Consider the following 17,930-nt stretch of genomic DNA (forward strand, 5'->3'; position numbering starts at 1 on the left):
GGGGCGAGGGGACTGGGGCGTGAGGAGATGTGGGGGGCGAGGGACATGGGGCATGAGGAGACATGGGGTGAGGGGGCTGGGGCGTGAGAGGATGTGGGGTGAAGTGACATGGGGCGTGAGGGGATGTGGGGTGAAGGGGTGTGGGATGTGAGGATGTGGGTTGAGGGGGCTGGGGCATGAGGGGATGGGGGGTGCGAGGGGAAGTGGGACATGAGAGGACATGGCGGGTGAGGGGCCATGAGGCAACGGGGCTGGAGAGCAAGGGGGTGTGGGGTGAGGGGATGTGGGTCGAGGTGGCGTCAGGTGTTGTGAGGGGCCATGGGGTGAGGTGGGCGCCGGGGAGGTGGTGCCCAAAAAGCAAAACACCAAAAAGCCCAGTTTTAATATCCCCTGAGCTCGTCCCTTCCTGCCCACAGGAATTCAGTTTGAATTCTTGTCAAACACCAATGTTATTTATCAGTGTGGTGGGCCCCGTTAAGGGACCAGAAGCGCTACTCATTTTTTTAGAGAAGGTACTAGGACAGAGTGCAAATCCTAAAACACAAAAGCAAGTAGCTATTTTGATGGGCTAGGAAAAAAACCCAAAACTCTGCAATAAAAAGAAAAATAAATGAAAGCCCCACTACCCATCACAGGACACAGCTAAGGCCTGGGGCTGAAGCCTAACTGCTCTTAGGCAGAGGGAAATAAAGAAACAAAAAGYAAAATTAATAATAAAGCCTCTTCCTGAGATTCAGGCGAAGGGCTCAGCCTTTCAGCTTCTGTTTCTTGGGGTCTGGCTGCTTGTGCCTTTGACAGTCAACCCTGATAACTGAAAATGAAACTGAAAGCAAAAGCAGTTAAAAAAGGAAAAGCCAGCAGCCCTCATAAACACATTCCCTGTTCTATTCCCGCCCCTTTTTTCTGTAAATACTGTCTTGGCAGGGATGGGATGGGCCAAGCAAGGGCTTGCACAGAGCAAACGTATCAGGCCGAGTCTGCCCTTTCCCTGCAGTCACTGCACGAATGGCCCAGCCAGTCGGACAGCTTTAGAAACTACAGGAGAATCTTCCAGGGAAGGGAAGGGAATGAAAGCGTGTAAGCACTCGGGTTAAAACACAGCCAGGAGCAAACTGCAGAACTCCTCTTCGTTTCCSATCTCAGCTTCCTCTAATGACAACAGCAGCAGAAGCAGCAGAGGTGTTGCACCATGTGAGCTACAACAGGGATCAGCGCTCGGGACTACTACTGTCTCAAGAGATGAGGAAGAAGGTAAGGCCTCTCTTGCTGAACACTTACAATTAAAATAGATGAGGTAGGCAGCAGTAGAGGATTACAGAGGAASAAAGAGGAAAAATGACACACAGATATGCACACACAACTACTTAGTAACAAATTTGTGCATGCAACATCTTCTGTCTGATCCGTAACAAGTCAGTGGAGAGTTAAAACAGACCAGGAAGCTCAAGTAAGTGCCTTTAAAGAAGCATGGCAGGTCAAACACGTTGTTTTATTCCTTAATGGTGTATTTTAGGATTTAAAGTGTGCTCRGGGTATGAAGGAAACAAGCTGTACAGTACCAGTTGGCAGGTAAGTTTATCTGTTTGCATTCTTCATTGCTCTGAAGGCTCTAGGCACAGCAAAGGGTATACTCCTGTATCATCTGATGGTACAGCAGAATTCCCGGTCTCTTACAGTTTGCCTGCATGTTTTGAACACCTTGGTCTCTGTTTTACCCCACGCCTTTGCCCCTCTTCCCATGCACGTACAAAGCTGTTACTGTGACTCTGCAGTTTCTCTGTCCAGCCTCTCTGTACCTGGGCTTATGGCACTTGGCACTCACATGCTGCAGAAGGCTGTACAACACAGCAGGGAGCATTACAGACATTTACTGCATCCAGTGAGTTGATTATAATCCCTTAAAACACCCACCATGCAATTATAGATTTACACTGGAAACTCTGYAGGAGCATGTGCTCCCAGCATTCAAAGGCAGCTCCCATTCTCACTACAGAAGCTTAGGAGGTATCATCCTACTCTCCCCATATCTTAGCCTGCTTTCTGCYGTCTTCCCATGAGAGTTTCAACACTTTGGGCCAGGAGAAGGCTCTTTGTTGTGTTTTTACAGCCCASAGTTAGCAYGAAGAACATTGCTCATAAAAACAGGAGAGATTGGGAGCTTGTCGAATAATGGAATGGAGAGGAAGGACACAGTGAATCATTAAGGTAGATCATTTCTCCTTTGGCACACTTTGCTAAGTGCAAGATGCTGTCTTCCCAAGATACATACCTTATCATACAGTGTAGTCATAGGGCACTTCAGAAGTAGTTTGCCAATGCTCAGGAAGGATATTAGAGAGGCACRTGAAAGGCTTCAGGAGGCAGTAGGATAGACTTAGGGAAGAAAAATTGAAGATCAGTGTAATTACATTAAAAAAGAAACAGGTTTGGGGGCTATGTATCGTGACAATTTGCTGTTACTGAGGAGTATGAAGATGAGGAATAGAGGCAATTCCTCTAGGGAGCTGAGGATCAAAACAAGATTAAGAAAAGAGAAGGAAAAAAACCCCCAAAAACTGTAGGGTAATCATCAGGATGAGTAAACAGCAAGCCATGCATCTGATTACCAGTGGAGTGGCTGCAGCCTTATGAGCGCATCCGCATTTCCACAGCCAAGAACAAGTGTTTGATTTGGAAGTATTTCCCATTTTGATTTTTTGTCAGACACTCAAAACTAGTCACTCCTTCGGCAACTGCTGTTGTGAGGGATTTCAACCACCAACCATTGACATCCTTGTCCACATGACTAGATGCTTTCTATTGGCAATCATGACAGTACCTTGTAATTAGCATGCTTTGCTGCCAGAGACAATTATGTAATAGTACAGTGATCTTCACAGTATGCTTCTGAGGGGATCCTTTGCCCCATTTACCACCAGCAGAAAGAGGAAGCAGAGCGCACAAATGACTCTAGGCCAGAGTGAATCAGAAGGCAGGCTGGACTGCAGGATTTCTCAAATCCCATTCTGTTGACTTACCAACCCAAAGGGCACCCAACTTGACAGTGACACAAGGCACATGCTAAGACCACGGGGCTGCAGAGAGGTGAGGCAGTAGGCTGCAATCACTGGCATTGCTGAGTTTATGAATGATATTTAAGTCACATTTCTTTTGTTGACCATTGTCCAGACTATTCYGGGGTTGAAGGGTGTATGATGCAATGCTTGCCTCTCTGTATCCAGCTCCTGGTTGCAATGCAACTTCCACACCCATGTGACTAATCACAGTAACCTCCATCTGTGGTATTTATATTGTAGACCTGTGAGGGCATCCCTTGTGCTACTCCCAGGGGGTCCATAAAGATAAATAAGAAAAATACAACCACTTGCAATAGGGTTTAAACTACAAAAGGGTCTGAACCTCTCTTGGTGATAAAGGGGCTGYAGCCTTAAGAGCACCAAGCACCTTGAATCAGATAGGCTAGGACAATCCCAAACATGAATGCAACCCTAACTACATAATTAATTTGCACTTGCATACAGTATCAAAAGAACTGCATAATGTAGAATGGACAAGGCCTTAGGGCTCAAAATAGTTTCAGGCAATAAGCACATTTGGTCTCAAATCATTTCCAAGGGGAAGAGACTGCAGTCATTTTGGCCAACRCAGGAATGCAACTGTAGCAGCCCACTGGTTAAAAGCTTCTCCCTTCCTTGCTCAAGACCAGRATTCAAGATGTAGTTTTGCTTTTCTAATAAATACCAGCCTTAATGGCATAAATCATTTAGCCATATAGCGATGACATAGTATCACACAGAACTCTGAAGTGATTCGCCAGGCACATGATGAGAAAAACAACATTGCTTTGTCATMGTAACAGATTGCTACACTTAAACAGATGTGTTCATTAAGGCATGTCTCTTCAGATCTTGTACTAACAGTAGCTACTGGCCAAGTGTCTGAGATTCAATGGTCAAAACTCAGTGCATGTCTCAAGGGACAGCACATTACTATTTTTCAAGATATGATAAAGGAATTAGTGCTCCCTGAAACAAATGCTGTCAACCTGGGCACCACAGGTTTCAGAGGAAGAATATCCCCTACCTCCCCTTTTCAAAACCAAGTGAGATCTGCCCCAATAGCCAAAATGCAGTGGAGCAGCTTGGTATAAAACATGACATCTCCTTGCATCAATTCTTACACCTTTTCTATAATGAACTAAGGGAATAGGATTTTTTTTTTACAGTTATTTTTAATTGAAACAAACTCTCAGAAGCTTTTTAGGCACACAAATGCCTTTTTTTGGATGTCACAAGGAGAGATTAGCTTCAAGTTCTTCCTTCTGCCTCAAAAAAAAAAAAAAAAAAAAAAAAAAAAAACCCAAAGCAAAAAGCCCTGTCTTCTAACTTCTAATCTAGCTGGAAGTGAGATATCAACATAGGAAGTGTGAGGAGTAACTCATTCATCCTTTCTAGCAAACACAATGCTGTGGCTACAATACAAAATGTAGCATTTAAATCAGTCTAACACTTTAAAGTCACCAGCCCATCTCTGTAGAAGGGAAACTCATGCATTTCTCATGCCTGCTTTCAGCTCCTGCAAACAGCACTGATTTTAAGCGTAGGTTTCTATTTATTATGTTCAAAATGCCAACATTTGTGATACAAAAATCCCCTTAGCCTTGGAAAAAAGCCAGAGAAGGATTTGAGTGCAGAGATGCCGACCTCAGAAATACAGACAGACGAATCAAGCAACATTATGATAAAGTTTTTATTCTTATTTAAATATCAAATTTTTACACATCAATTTTGTTGATAAACAGTCCCCGGATATTAAAAAACAAAATCAAAAAAAGAATCAAGTGTGTATTACTTTGGGCAGAACCCTTATCTGATGACACAACCACTCCTCCCTTCGACCACCTGCAAGGACAACCACAGTATGTTCAGCCCAGAAGAGTAAATGACACAAATGCAACACCAGCTTTAGGATTCCTGAGTATTGATTCCCTCAAGTTCCTTAAATGAGTTTGTAAAACTCTTAAGCTAAAAAGCATCAGTCAAAGAGTAACCCAAACTGCTATGCATTTGGATCACAGACTAAGCTAGATCTACACAGTGCAGGAAGAAATCTCTTGAATGCTTCAGAAGGGAATGGTGTATACCAAACCAACCCTATTCCCCGTGGTGACTTCTGAGACAGGCAGGCAAAAAACCTGGTGACTTCTCTTTGAATTTATGTCCGAGTTCTAGGGGGAGCCATTTGGCAAGAAGTCCAAGTCTGGTGAAGAAACCTCTAGGATCTGTTCCTTCTTTTGTTCATGAATGGCATAGTGTTTTAAAGAAAACTCCATCAGGAAGTTAAGCATTCAGCAAGTACACCTAAATATTGCTTACTTTTGAGGAAAAGAGACAGCAAGGGGATGGAGAATTTGGGAGACACAAAGACAGAAAAAAAGGGAACGTATGTAGGAGGTACGAGGTTAACAGTCCTGGAGACCAAGCATCTTACGTAGAATGGTAAACATTACCAACAAGACAGATTGTCACAATAATTCAGTATAGCTCAGCTCTGTTCAGTAGAAAGTAAACATGCCAGAGACTGTCACCATGAAGTATTTCTTCCTCTTGTCAGACTTTATGTCCAGGAACTTTCAGCTGTTGCTCTAAGCTTCATCTCTAAGATCACCTGGAGTCCCATTTATAAAAACACGCATTCAATGAGAGGCTGAAATATCCCTTCAGTATCTTTTAAGGAAAAGAGTACATTATAAAAAACAACAGGAAGGTACATGACCACAGTGGCTTCAGGAAATACCCAGAAACAAACTCTACAGACCCAGAAGGGTCCCCACAGGCACTGGCATCTTTAAGCAGCAGATTCTGTGTTGCTTTATTSTTTATAGATGAACTTTTCGTAGGAAGATGCTAAGAATTATTTTTGCTAAGCTGGTATGACAGTTAGTACATTACAACAGTGACGAATGAGGAGGATGAGAAGAGCAGAGCACGCCTCATTTTAGCCCAGGACACATTCATCACTCAGAGGGAATTCTGTCTTAYAGGTTGGTTCCGAGTGAACACCACTAGCAAGACATACCGTATAGTACCAATGCCTAGGTGCATTCCCAACTCTGCCTAAGGCATGAGAACCCAAAATGCCCTTTTTCTCAGTCCAGCCCACAAGGGGTCTGCGCAGAGGCTGGGAAAGTGGTAGCAGTTGGTGGCATTTCTTCAAACACATGGCAAAGACCCTGGGGACAGTAAACATGAGCAAAGCATATGGACAGACAGCTAAGGATTTACTGCAGAAACCACAGCGGGACTCAGCTCCTTGGAAACCTGAACAGCCTTCACCTTTATCCCCCAACTCTAGCCAGCAAGCTTTAGCAGAGTCTGCCATTCCTGCTAAAAGGGAGAAGTATTCCCACTTCTTGGGCCAGGAGAAATTGCTAATGACTGAGCAAAGGATGTTTGCGTACAGCAGAAAGAACACAGACGCATGTTAAAACAGCACAACTTTTAGACAGCATTCACTACATCATTTCTATAAGGTTTTATATTAATTTTATAAATACTTACCTCTGCCTGAACTTTCTTGAACTTAACTAAATCTTGTTCCTGAAAAGCCAAATTTTCCCCTAATTTATCAGCACATAGCCATTCACTCAAAGCAAGGCTCTGTGAAGTTAAGAGATATCAATCACCAGGCTTGGACTAACTTGATTAATATTTGTAAAAAATATTTTATAAATAGAAGGGGGGTCAAGCTTCCATTTCAAGCAGTTTGGAGAAAGCTACTCAGGAAATTCTGGCAGTATTGATAAATACTTCAATAAAGCTTTGGCAGAAAGGTAAATTTCAAAAACTAATTATACTTGACAAAGAATAAAACTGACCATGAAGCAAACTGGCTGATGCTCTAAAGCTTTTACAGAATTCTGTATATGCATTCTAAGTAAATGTGGCCATAAAACTARAAACTTTAACCAGTCTGGTGCAAAGCAGCTGTACTTTATCTAGCTATGCAATTGCRTCTAAAAACATTAAGTGTAAATATGAAAAGGGTATAACATTGAATGGCTAACATCTGATGCTGCAAGAACCTGGCAGTAAATTAACCTGCAGGCTAAGGGTGCAAATTCAGCTCTTGCACATCCAAGAGGGCAGACCCACAGCTGGTTATGTTCAGCATACTAACCCCATGTACCAGATGAGGGCTTGCTCCAAGGACCACCTCACTGAGACCTGTGGCATGAATTTGGAGACTACACTGGCTGTTTAGACAGAGGATACTCTGGATCTGAGAGCTGGGAGCTTCCTTCTAGCTGTTGCTTTTGATAGTGAACCAGATACAGATGAGGATAGGTCTAATAGTGTATCTTATTTCCTAAGGCCGCTAGGAAGAGATCTGAGGAGACTGTAGTCTTGTACCAGCCCAAGTGGTACCCTTGACAGAAGGGGCCTTTGCTGGATTCAGGGTGCTCACTGCAAAGAGAATATTTAAAAACTTCAGCRGGGGTAACTCCTACCACCTGCACAGCAGAAATCACAAAGCTGTAGTCCTGTCTCAGTAACTCAGTTTGAGCTTGATGGTGCTTCACGTTGGCTCAGGCAAGGGGCTTGCAACCCATAACACAAACACTGCCCAGACAGCCAAACACTGCTTTCTTCACACACATGCTGCTGGCATCATGAGCAGTAGGACGTGAGCTAAGTGTGTTCGGGAGCCCCAGGCCTGGCTGGTACATTCATAGCTTATTAAAAAGCTCTAGACAGAAAGAAGAATGCCTCACAGCCATTTTATATTCCAAAGCATCTCTTGGCTACCCAAACATCTAAGAAAATCTGACAAACACTGCTCACTGACAGAAACTCCTGCAAGTTTACAGATGAAACCAAATTTGTGGTGTTCTTAAATGCCACCCCACATGAAAAAGCCTAGCATACACATAGGCAGACCTGCTAAGCAACGGGAAAACAAAACAAAACAAACAAAAAAAAAAAACGGGAACAGGCCTGAGACAATGATAACAACAAATGAAAACCATGAACAAAGCACATTGGATTTTCATTCAGCTGCTGTTGAGTCATCACTTCAGATTTAGTTCAAAGCAGAAAATTAGAGATTAACATTTTACACAAAGCCACTTGAGAGATTTGCAAGTAGGATTAGGTAGGAGTTCCTACTTCAGATTTGGTATCATGTTTCAACCATGCCTCCCCTCCCTTTCCCCAGCCCCAGCAGCATTTTGGGGGCGTGCAGAGCATCAAGTAGTAGTTCCTCCCCCCAAAAAAGCACCTGGAAAGGGCTTCCTACAGCAGAGCCTCGGTGGGTCCCAGTCAGGCAGGCTTCTCACCAAGGACTTCCCAGAAGGCCACAACGGTTGTAATGCAGAAGCCACATCAGTGCATTTGTTTCATAAACCCTATTGGAGAGCCCTCACTCTTTAAGAGGTATTAAACTGGTACCCCGCAAGCCACTAAAGGCTTACTGCAGTCTGAATTTCCACAGCTGAGAGGCTGGTCATCCCCAAACATCAGGATAAACTAGTGCAAAGCTGATTTTTTCTTCTTCATTTCTCTAATCACATGCCTACTCAGTGCATAGAGAATGCACCCACTAAACTGAGTTTATTCTTTGAGGGGCAAGAGGAGGGGAAGGGGGAGGACAGGAGCCATAATACACACTATCTGTTTGTTAAGTAATTTCATCATCAAATATTTGCCTTAGGTGGCTGAGCTTGTTCTTTTGTATGGGGGAACATTACGTGGGCAAGGCCAGAAAACTAAAATACCACCTTTTCCCTTTCCCCCTGCTTACGACTAATACCAGCACATCTTCAAATAAGTTACTACAACTCTTGTTTTTGGTAGCACCAAGTTCTAACCCCTTCCCTTCTCCTCCCCATCTTCCAATCCCCACATTGTAAACTTTAACACACTGGCCCAATAGCACAAAGGGTTTGGCAAAAGTAGGCATCAGCTTTCAATGTGCACACACAAAAATGCACACTTTCAAAATCCCCTTCRCCCCCCTCACAAAGGTTTACACATCCCAAGACCTGTTGACACCTACATACCTTTAGTAGCTACTGTAATTGTCAGCATCACAGATGGACATTGGGTTACAAAGCATGGGAGAGCTAAAACTGGTATGAATCCTCAGTCCATTGGGACAAGCTCTGTTTTGCACCTGCATCATACTGAACTCAGTGTGCACCTCTTATTCTGTAACAGCATGCGCTGGGCCTTGCCTCTGGCCACACACAGAGGCACATTCAATTCACTTTGCAATCGGCTTTGTGCTGGACAGGGTGGTGGTGGTGATCTGAATGGCTTCTGCTTTTTATTTGCAACATTGGAGCTTATTCTGAAATTGTACATTTAAATAAAAACAATTTTAACCCAGTATGCATCATAAGAATTAAAAGCTATCCTGTCCACACAATGCTAGGATGTTTTCTTTTAAAAGGCAAAATTTAAAAAGTAAAACAGAAGAGACAAGTTACTTTGGCTGCAAATAATTAAAAAATCTGGCTCAACATTCTGCTCGTATGTTATGATRTATAATTTAGATAGGTCCTTTAAAAGAAAAGACACTCCAGTCAGCTGCTTCTTCTGTAGTTATGTAGGAACAACGATACTCTTGGCTAGCAAAATGAGAAGAGCAAGATCTGCATTTCCATCTGCTTGTTCCAAAGCCTCAAGAGCTTCCCGCATGGTAAAACCAGCGCAAAGAATCCGATCAATGTCAGCCGCAGGGAAAGCAGGTAGCGGAGAAGCAACAGAGGTAAGTTCAGAAGAGCCAGCATGTGGATGCAGCAGTGGTTCCTCAAACCCACACAATGGCCATGGACCTTCAGGAGCTGAGGCATTGCTTCTCCGAGATGCTCCTGTGAACAAGCTCTGAGTATCTTGAGACATATCTTCATCTAAAGTAGGTTTAGAAGAAACAGATGCATTTTGCTCTGAAGTCAGACTTGTTGGACTCTGATCACATTCTGCCAAAATATTTGCCTGCTCACAGCTCTTTTGCTGGTSATCAGATGTCACGGCAGAATTCAGCATGATCAGATCACTCTTACCTGAAAGCTTCTGCATCTCTATAGGATTGTTTCTGACAGCTGACTGTGTGCAACTGATACACGTGACACAGCTGTTTTCTACTCCACAATCACAGTGCTCTTCCCCTAGTTGTTGCCCTGCATTTTTACCTTCAGACCTCTCCTTATAGAAGGAGCAACTCCGTTCCTGGCTGCTTGAATCCAAGTCATTATGCTTATCTTCAGGAAGCCCCTTTTGTTTTCCTTGTTCTTTGTGAACCACTTCCAACTGAGAGACTTCTTCAGATGCAAGGATTTTACATTCTCCTTTACGATTGATAATCAAGAGTTTATGAAGCTCTTTCAAGGCTGAGGCTAGAGAGAAACATGGCTCTTCTGAGGATGCTCCTGAGTCACTGTCCAGCTGACAGATGCTGGAGGGGGAAGAGCTGTTTTCAGTGGTTAAATTAGATAGCTCATACTTTGCAGGAATTTCATTGGTGCTTTTAGACTGCAGTACATCACTAGTGGAAACCGGATTATTCAAGGAGGATTCAGACTTCAGTGACTCCACCTCCATAGAAAGGGGATCCAAGTTTACATCAGATACACTTCTATTCTCAGCCTGCCACTCCTGCTTGCTTGCTGAGATGGGCACATCAGCTATGGACTGCTCAACTACATCTATTTCCATAAAGGTTTCTGTGTGCATACAGCTACAGGGCTCTGACATTTGAATCTTCTCTTTCACACAGGAAAGACCTACTTTCTCCCGTTCATTTCCTCTTGTTTCTGTAGGAGAGTTTTCTGGCTCGATGCCTGTACAATCTTCTTCCACAGCAGGTTTCTCAACCTCATCAATATTGCAAGGACATTCTAGGTCAGTTGTCTCATTTTGTTTCTCCAGATGTTCATTCACTGGTTCTTTCCAAATCTGATGATCTGTGGGAAGCTTATCCTTTTGTTCCTCTTGTTCTGAAGACAAAGGTACTTCTTGATTTTGCCCGTGCTTAGTAGCAGTGTCAGCCAAGCTGTTTTCTTGTGTCACTTCCAAAGGAGATTCCTGGCCACGGCCTTGTTCCTTAGTATTACATTCCTTTAGACTGTCAGCAACAAATGTTTCTTCGAGTGTGTTCTGTGAAAGGCAAGCTGGACTGTGACAGGTTACCTCCTCCATCTGCAGAGGACAGTCATTATTTGCCAAAGAAGCATTATTGGAAAGATGCTGTAATAAGAGAGGATGTTCTTTTTCTGGGGTTATCTGGCATTCATCTGAAGGCTCCAAAGACTTCACGGCTTTAGGATCAATGGGCTCTGCGAGATTAGATATGGATGAGCAAATTGAAGCAGGGGCAGAGACGGAACGATCAAGTAATTGATTTGTGGGATTACAGATCTTGGAACTTAGTTCTGAAGACTTGACTGGATTTTGAAACCCATCAGAAGCTGGTAATAAGGGCTCTTCCAGTGAGGTAGTTTCTTTGTCACTATTCTCTATGTGTAGAGAGAAAGAGAAAGAAGTAGTTAAGATGTATGAGAACCACCATTTTTCTAGTATTTCTACCTTTGGAATACAAAGCTAAAAGGATAGTTTGCATATCAGCTTGGCACACCGTGTCCATTTGGAAATTACTCGGCAGAGCACCACTCCACCTATCATTAGTTATTGTGAGAAGAGTTGTTACAGACTGTCCAGAATGCTCTGAATATTAACTAAAGGCAAAATCCAATAGCTATACTCCAACTGCAGACACTTAATTACTGACAGCAAAAGACAAAAGAAGCCAGTTCCAAGGTGCTTGGAGAGCTGACAACTAGAGGACACTTACACTTCAAAGTGAGCAAATATATCTAGAGTCACTGAGAAGATAATGAAATCCCAGAATCTCACTTTTAAGAGTCATTTTTTCAAAGAGCAGCAAGATCTACACTTTGTGATACAGAAAAGAGATACTCCAGCAGCATACAAATACACAGTATTTTTAGAGGGAGGCTTCACAGATGCTACTCAGTAGTTTGTTGAAGCTTAAAATAATTTTAGGTTTTCTTCAGCCATAACCTTTGCCTTAAATCAGGAACRTAAGCCAAGGAAAATCATTTTTTTCCACCTCAGTATCAGTGCAGATATGATAATGACAGCAAAGAGTATTTTCTTCAATATGTTAGTGTATGCAGTGATTAGAAAGCAAGATATTCAGAGGTCAGCAAACATCCTCCATGAGATTATGCCAGCTTGAACTTCAATCATGGATATAAAATACTTTACGCTTAACTTATAAAATAATGTTGTTTGCTGTTGTGTAGAAAGGAAACTAGCTGCCAACTGGCATCTTTGAGAAAAGCCTTTGTTGAAGCATTTTTCATGTAACAGAAATAGGCAACCTTTGAGGTTTTACTTACAGAATGCCAACACACCTGGGAGTCTATATACATTTGAAGTGAAAGACAATTTAGCAGATTATCACATAATTCAGGTATGTTGGTGTTAACATTCTCCACAAAGAGTGCAAGATTTTCAAAGTATAGGAATTAGAGGCATTAAGACTTAGATTCACTTCAGATCAGATAGCTATGCACAACAGATCTAATGCAGATGCTTAACTAATATTTTTCCCTAAAGTAACTGGTTAGTTACATGCACATGTAGCCATTAAAGATTGAGCTGCATCTGTTCAGTTAAAGCTATTAAGAAGTCCACTATCATGATTTATTTACCTACCTTTTAAAGTCTTTACATTTGCTTGTCACATAAAAGCTCAAATAACTCATGACATGGAGGGGGGCATGATTTGTGACATACCCATGTTGCGTTAACTGGTACATTGTTCCAAAGAAATAATTCACATACATCAGCCCAGTGACATTTCAGTTCACCAGATCTGCTTTAGTCTTGTATTAGGACATACAGTTATCAGCAGGTTCTCATGCTGGTCCATTTTTTTGTCYGACTCCCCTGAATCGCTAAGCAATTTTAAGGAATTTGCTGTCTCCAGTCAACACAAGTTCAGGTTGAGGCACTTTTAGATAAGTGAGTGTTACTAGGAGAGCACAGAAAAGTTTAGAGCTCTAAATTTCCCCTTTCTATAGGCAAAAGGCTCCAAATTTTGTAAGAAAATCACACAAGTTTGTTGCCTTTGGCCAAGGAAGGCATAACCTTCTTCTGCACTCTTAAGTGAAGGAGTTGATTATTTCACACCATGTGGGTTTCTCCCTAGTATGGTTTAAAGCAAGGACAGCCCTCCTGTTCGTAGCGTGGATGCAGTAGTGAAAGCTTATAAACTGATGGCTATAAATACCTGGTCTGTGGCCCACTCCAGCTGCAGTAAACACACACTACATGCATCAAGGCTTCTGACGTTCTGTTTGGATTAGGAAACAAACACACCAAACTTGCATTAGCGTTCAAAGCACACAACATGCATGGTTATAGTCCTGCAATTTTCTCAGCTTCCCCCCACAACTGTCCATGAAGATAGTGCACTGGACAGCAGGAGCTCTTGCAATTCACTTCTTCCAAAAAATGTTCTGCTTGCCACTGTTGGGTCTGGGAAATTCCAATACATCAAGTCAAAAAAAATCTCTGTAGAACAACTTAAAGGCTGTTCTGTACTATCTACACTTGCCAAGTGGTCCGTGTGTGATACTACATGCTTGATGAAATATATGCGGCAAAAGGCATGTGTCTAACAGCCTACTAGTTCTTCATACTGCAGAAGACAYAGGAGCCACATTGCCAGGAAATGAGATCTAAGGTGGCATTGCAGCTCCCCAGTTCTGCTGACAGCAGCTACTGCCTTATCCTGTGCCACTGTATGCAAGAGAACAAGCAGACTGCAGTTTGCTGAAAAAGGGAAGGAAAAAGATCCTGGGGTGAAAGGTATCAGAGACATTCCAAAAAAGAATTGCTGCCCAAGACTGAGAAGAGCAAAGCAAGTGAAGAGACAGCCAGAAGTCAAACCCAACTCAGTCTCCTTCTCCACATGCAGATTAGATGAATTACAGATCTTTGTCAGTASCACCAAACACTGGTTATTAGGAAAAATTAAATAAGTGAACTTCTCTTGTTAACAGTCTGTGCAAATACATCAGGTCTCATGCTTTCATTAAATCACTAGTATAGCTTTTGCAGCAATAGCACATGTTCTTCAGTTAAAGTATCCTAGAATTTACTTTGACTAAATGTTAGATACATAAACAGCTATGCACATTATGCCCTGTGGGATTTGTTTCACTGATTTCCTCTCCATTCCCATAGGCCTCCCAACTCAATGGTCTTAAAAATATAGGATTGTTTTACCTTAAGTCTTCCTCCTTTTACAGATTCAGCRAGTCTGTTACAGGGAACAGCTGACTAACTGTGCTCATACATGCAGCTAGCATCTGTCCATGTTCGATATCGCTGAAGGAACCTGCCTTTTTCGCCTCAGGTATTYGTTTCTTTTATTCTCCATTAGATAAAGATGGTGCATTACACACTGCAGTACAGCACCTCTGACAGATACATTCTGGTATAAAATACAGCAGCAAATGCACAAAATCACCCATTCTACTGGCTGCACATCTGGTTTTAATGCAACTATAACAACTTGACAGAATTGAGGTATTAAAAAGCCAGAATTATCCTGCAGATTTCCAGACTGCTCATTTTTCATAAGGGTGGCAAAGAGGCTTCTGACACAGGATACAAATGAAAACAGGAGGAATCTTTCCTCTTTCTGCATGGTAGTATTATGTTCGTGCTCTCTGCTACTCTTCCTTTAGAGAGGAAGCAGACCTGTCCTTTGATTCAGTGGCTCTGTAATAAGAGTCCAATCAGTCAAATACATCAGGGAATCCTAATGTCACTTAGACAGCAGAAGTAGCTGATGTTCTGCCAAGCGCTCCTCAGCATGATCCTTCTGAGACTCACTGTCATCCTTCTCACAGGGTATTTACAGGAGCTGAATCCTAGCCCCATCAAGGAAATCAATCCAGCTAATACTGGAAACAAACTCTTCTCCACAAAGTGCACCAGCAGGGATAAATTCCTGCTTATACTAGGAAAAATCTGAGTTGCAAATATGCTGCAGTGCCCTTCTTACCAAGGCTTTCTGAATAAAAACTGGTATATGCAGTAAGCTACTTAGGAATACTTCCTGCCACACGAGCTGTGGTTTTATGTCAGTTTTCTAAGTTCTCCACAGTCACTGAGCTGTTACCAATTTTTTGGAGGGAGGAGAGAACAACACATTGCATATTGGCAAAAAAGAGCAAGCTCTCGCATGGAAGTGAAGCAAACRTGGAGGATCTAGTAGATCACAGTATGGGCAAACTGCTCTGGCTGTACACAGAAAACATACCAGGACTCCTCCACAACAGCTGCTTTTTCATAGGCATCAGAACACCAGGTCAGCTGACAAAAACCRTAAGACTTGCTAAAGTGGGCTTCAGTGGATTGAATAAGGCTCAAGAGTAATCCAGGTGCATTCAAAATGAGAACTTTAATAGCCTATTGATGTACACAGGTGATTTCTGTTGTACCATCTACCAGAAGGCAGCAAAAATTCAAGCTGTTATAAAAGAACACAGGCCTTGTGGGGAGCCGAGTCTCTTGGTGCTGCACTATCTCCACTCTCTGCCTCTCCAGTTTCCTGTTCTTTGACTTGGTTTTCTTGGTACCATCTAGCAGCAGCTAATAGTTTTGGAAGAGAGGAAGAGGGCATACATGTTAATACTCTGACATCTCGAGATACAGCTAACAATTGCCTGTGAGCCAGAGGCTTGTGATATGTTTAAGACTTGCATATAGTCAGTCTAAACAAGACCTACCTTCATTTTGTTTATTAGCATTCTGTAAGCACTAGGTGAAAACACAAAAATGCTTTTTCTGTTCCAAGACTGAAATCTTTCACATTCCTTTGGGGCTCAGTATCAATGGGAAATAGTAGACTGCTGATTAGCCTTAAAAGCCACATGGCCTTTCAAATTGAACTGGTACATAAGCAGCTTTGATTTCAGTCATTTTAGGCACTTTTTCATTTTAAAGCATTGTTCAAATGCTTTAATGGTAAAGACTCACATTTTTCAGACTGAGAGGTTTTGCTTTTTATTTGACCTTTTCAGAAAACAACCAAATCCAACCATGGCATCTGCCAAGTATAATCTTAGATGGCGAGAAACTGCAAAAAATCAACCTTGGCTGCATCAGGCTCAAATTTTAATGATAGAAAAACTAGTATTTATACATTTATATCTCTACATTTTCTCTTCCAGGTTGCGTGGAGAGAGACTAGCTCAAGCAACCAAGTCTGACCCTTAGCTATATCAAAATCTGACAGCAGCAAGGTTAAATCTGTTTTACACTTTGCATTTCTTTATTTGCTCCAACTTGAGTTAACGAGCATTCAAATTTGGCTTCAAGTCAAACATGTATTGATTCACTGAACTGATTCATTAACGGCAGGCCTTCTTCTGCAGTAGAAGGTAAACAGGTCAAAGGGACAAATAGACACAGTCCTGAGTTCTGCTTAACCTAACTAAACTCAGTTATTTGCAAGTAAGTTGCTGCTTACTCTTTGGATATTAAACAGCAACTGGGACAGATAGGAAGTGTTAAAGAAAAACTTTAGTGCATTATAAAAGCAGATCTGAACATCACACTTCAACTCTAAATTATGAACAAATGTTTTCACTAGTCTTAAAAGACAGCAATAAAATAATTAAGAAATCAAAATCCCTCAGCTTAAACACAACCCAGCAAAAGCTTTTGGGTTTGCAGGGGGAAAGGGCATCTTATTGCATGCTTTCAAAGGAAAAGCTAGGAGAAAAACTCTRAAGTCTTCTTCCTTTTAAAACACATGCACTGATACCCTTCTATCAGTTTTGAAGATGGCCTAAGGAATGCATTTCTTGAGTTATTCACCATTCCACTGAAAGAGTGGAAAATACAAAAGTGAAAATCTACTTCAGTCAGAAGTATATGCTGAAGTTAAAGAGGAATTAAAAAGAAAATCCATGTTTCAGTTTGGCTAATAGCTCAGCTTTCAGTTATTTTGGCATCTCCATTCAATGAAATTCAGCTATGTAGCCAAAGGCTTCTAGAGTCACAGGGTRCAAAACTGTAAGAAAGGAGAGTGAAAATTCTTTGTAGAGCGCCTTTACACAGCTGATGGCGTACATTAGGATGTGAATTCAGCTGCCTCTTCTGAATGAATAGGAAATAAGCTATTTAGAGCAAAAGTAATCTTCAGTAAAAGCAGCAATTTATCTTCCAGGGGCACAAGCACATTTCTTAGAGGGAAAAAAAAAATGCTGAAACCATTTTGAAAAATTCTCATGAACTTACATCATCCCAGAGCAAATAGGCAAGCATAAACTGCAAGTGAACACATTTTACAAAATTACAGCTCCTCAGCAGAGGGACAGCAACTGGCTACAGGTGTGCTTTCAGACCACYGCACATGTAAAACCGAAATAGTTACTGAAATGGGTATTTGCTCATCCACCAGGGATTTCTACTTACTGTTCCTGTGTTTTTATATGCTGTAGCTGCTAAGAACAGGGTTCACAGAAGTTGCCACAATGTTGTACTTACATGATGACTAAAATACCACCTGACTCATCTCCCTGGCTAGGCACTACAATTTGAACCAGGCGAATGGGTGCCAGAGACAATCATTTTTCTCCACATCTTCAAAGACCAAGAGACCAGAGCTGGTAGGAAGTTGCAGAGAGCACAAATTAAACAGCAAGCACCCCCAAATGCCTTCATGCTGACTGCTGTTGCTGTATTGCAAGACAGATGTGCAATTAGAGGCCATGAGCAAGAAAGCACTTTCCTCTCCACTATTTACTCACTGACACTGCATTAGATTACGTCTGCTAGGAGCTGAGAAGAGGAAGAAGGGGCCTCGCAGTGACTGCCGAC

The 17,930-nt window shown here is 42.1% G+C and overlaps 1 protein-coding gene and 1 long non-coding RNA gene across 3 annotated transcripts in view; one reads left to right on the plus strand and one right to left on the minus strand.

The window, feature by feature from the left end:
• Positions 1-811: 811 nt before the first annotated feature.
• Positions 812-17,930, plus strand: part of LOC146589207 (uncharacterized) — a 30,758-nt gene continuing 13,639 nt past the window's right edge. The window contains exons 1-2 of the long non-coding RNA XR_014897235.1: positions 812-1,251; positions 14,345-14,451. This is a non-coding gene — a long non-coding RNA (uncharacterized LOC146589207). The remainder of the gene's footprint in view (positions 1,252-14,344; positions 14,452-17,930) is intronic.
• DDI2 (DDI proteasomal shuttling factor 2) overlaps positions 4,736-17,930 on the minus strand; it is a 28,086-nt gene continuing 14,891 nt past the window's right edge. Inside the window, exon 9 of one of the 2 annotated variants that reach the window (XM_085316688.1) lies at positions 4,736-11,518. In XM_085316688.1, coding sequence (XP_085172814.1) covers positions 9,606-11,518 — 1,913 coding nt within the window. In that variant the 3' untranslated portion in view covers positions 4,736-9,605. Of the gene's footprint in view, positions 11,519-15,485; positions 15,696-17,930 lie in introns of those variants that run through there. The other variant, XM_085316689.1, reaches the window with a different exon arrangement.

This window comes from Rhea americana, unplaced genomic scaffold (genome assembly GCF_003343005.1).
Source record: "Rhea americana isolate MKP2758 unplaced genomic scaffold, rheAme1 scaffold_478, whole genome shotgun sequence".
Taxonomy (NCBI): domain Eukaryota; kingdom Metazoa; phylum Chordata; class Aves; order Rheiformes; family Rheidae; genus Rhea; species Rhea americana.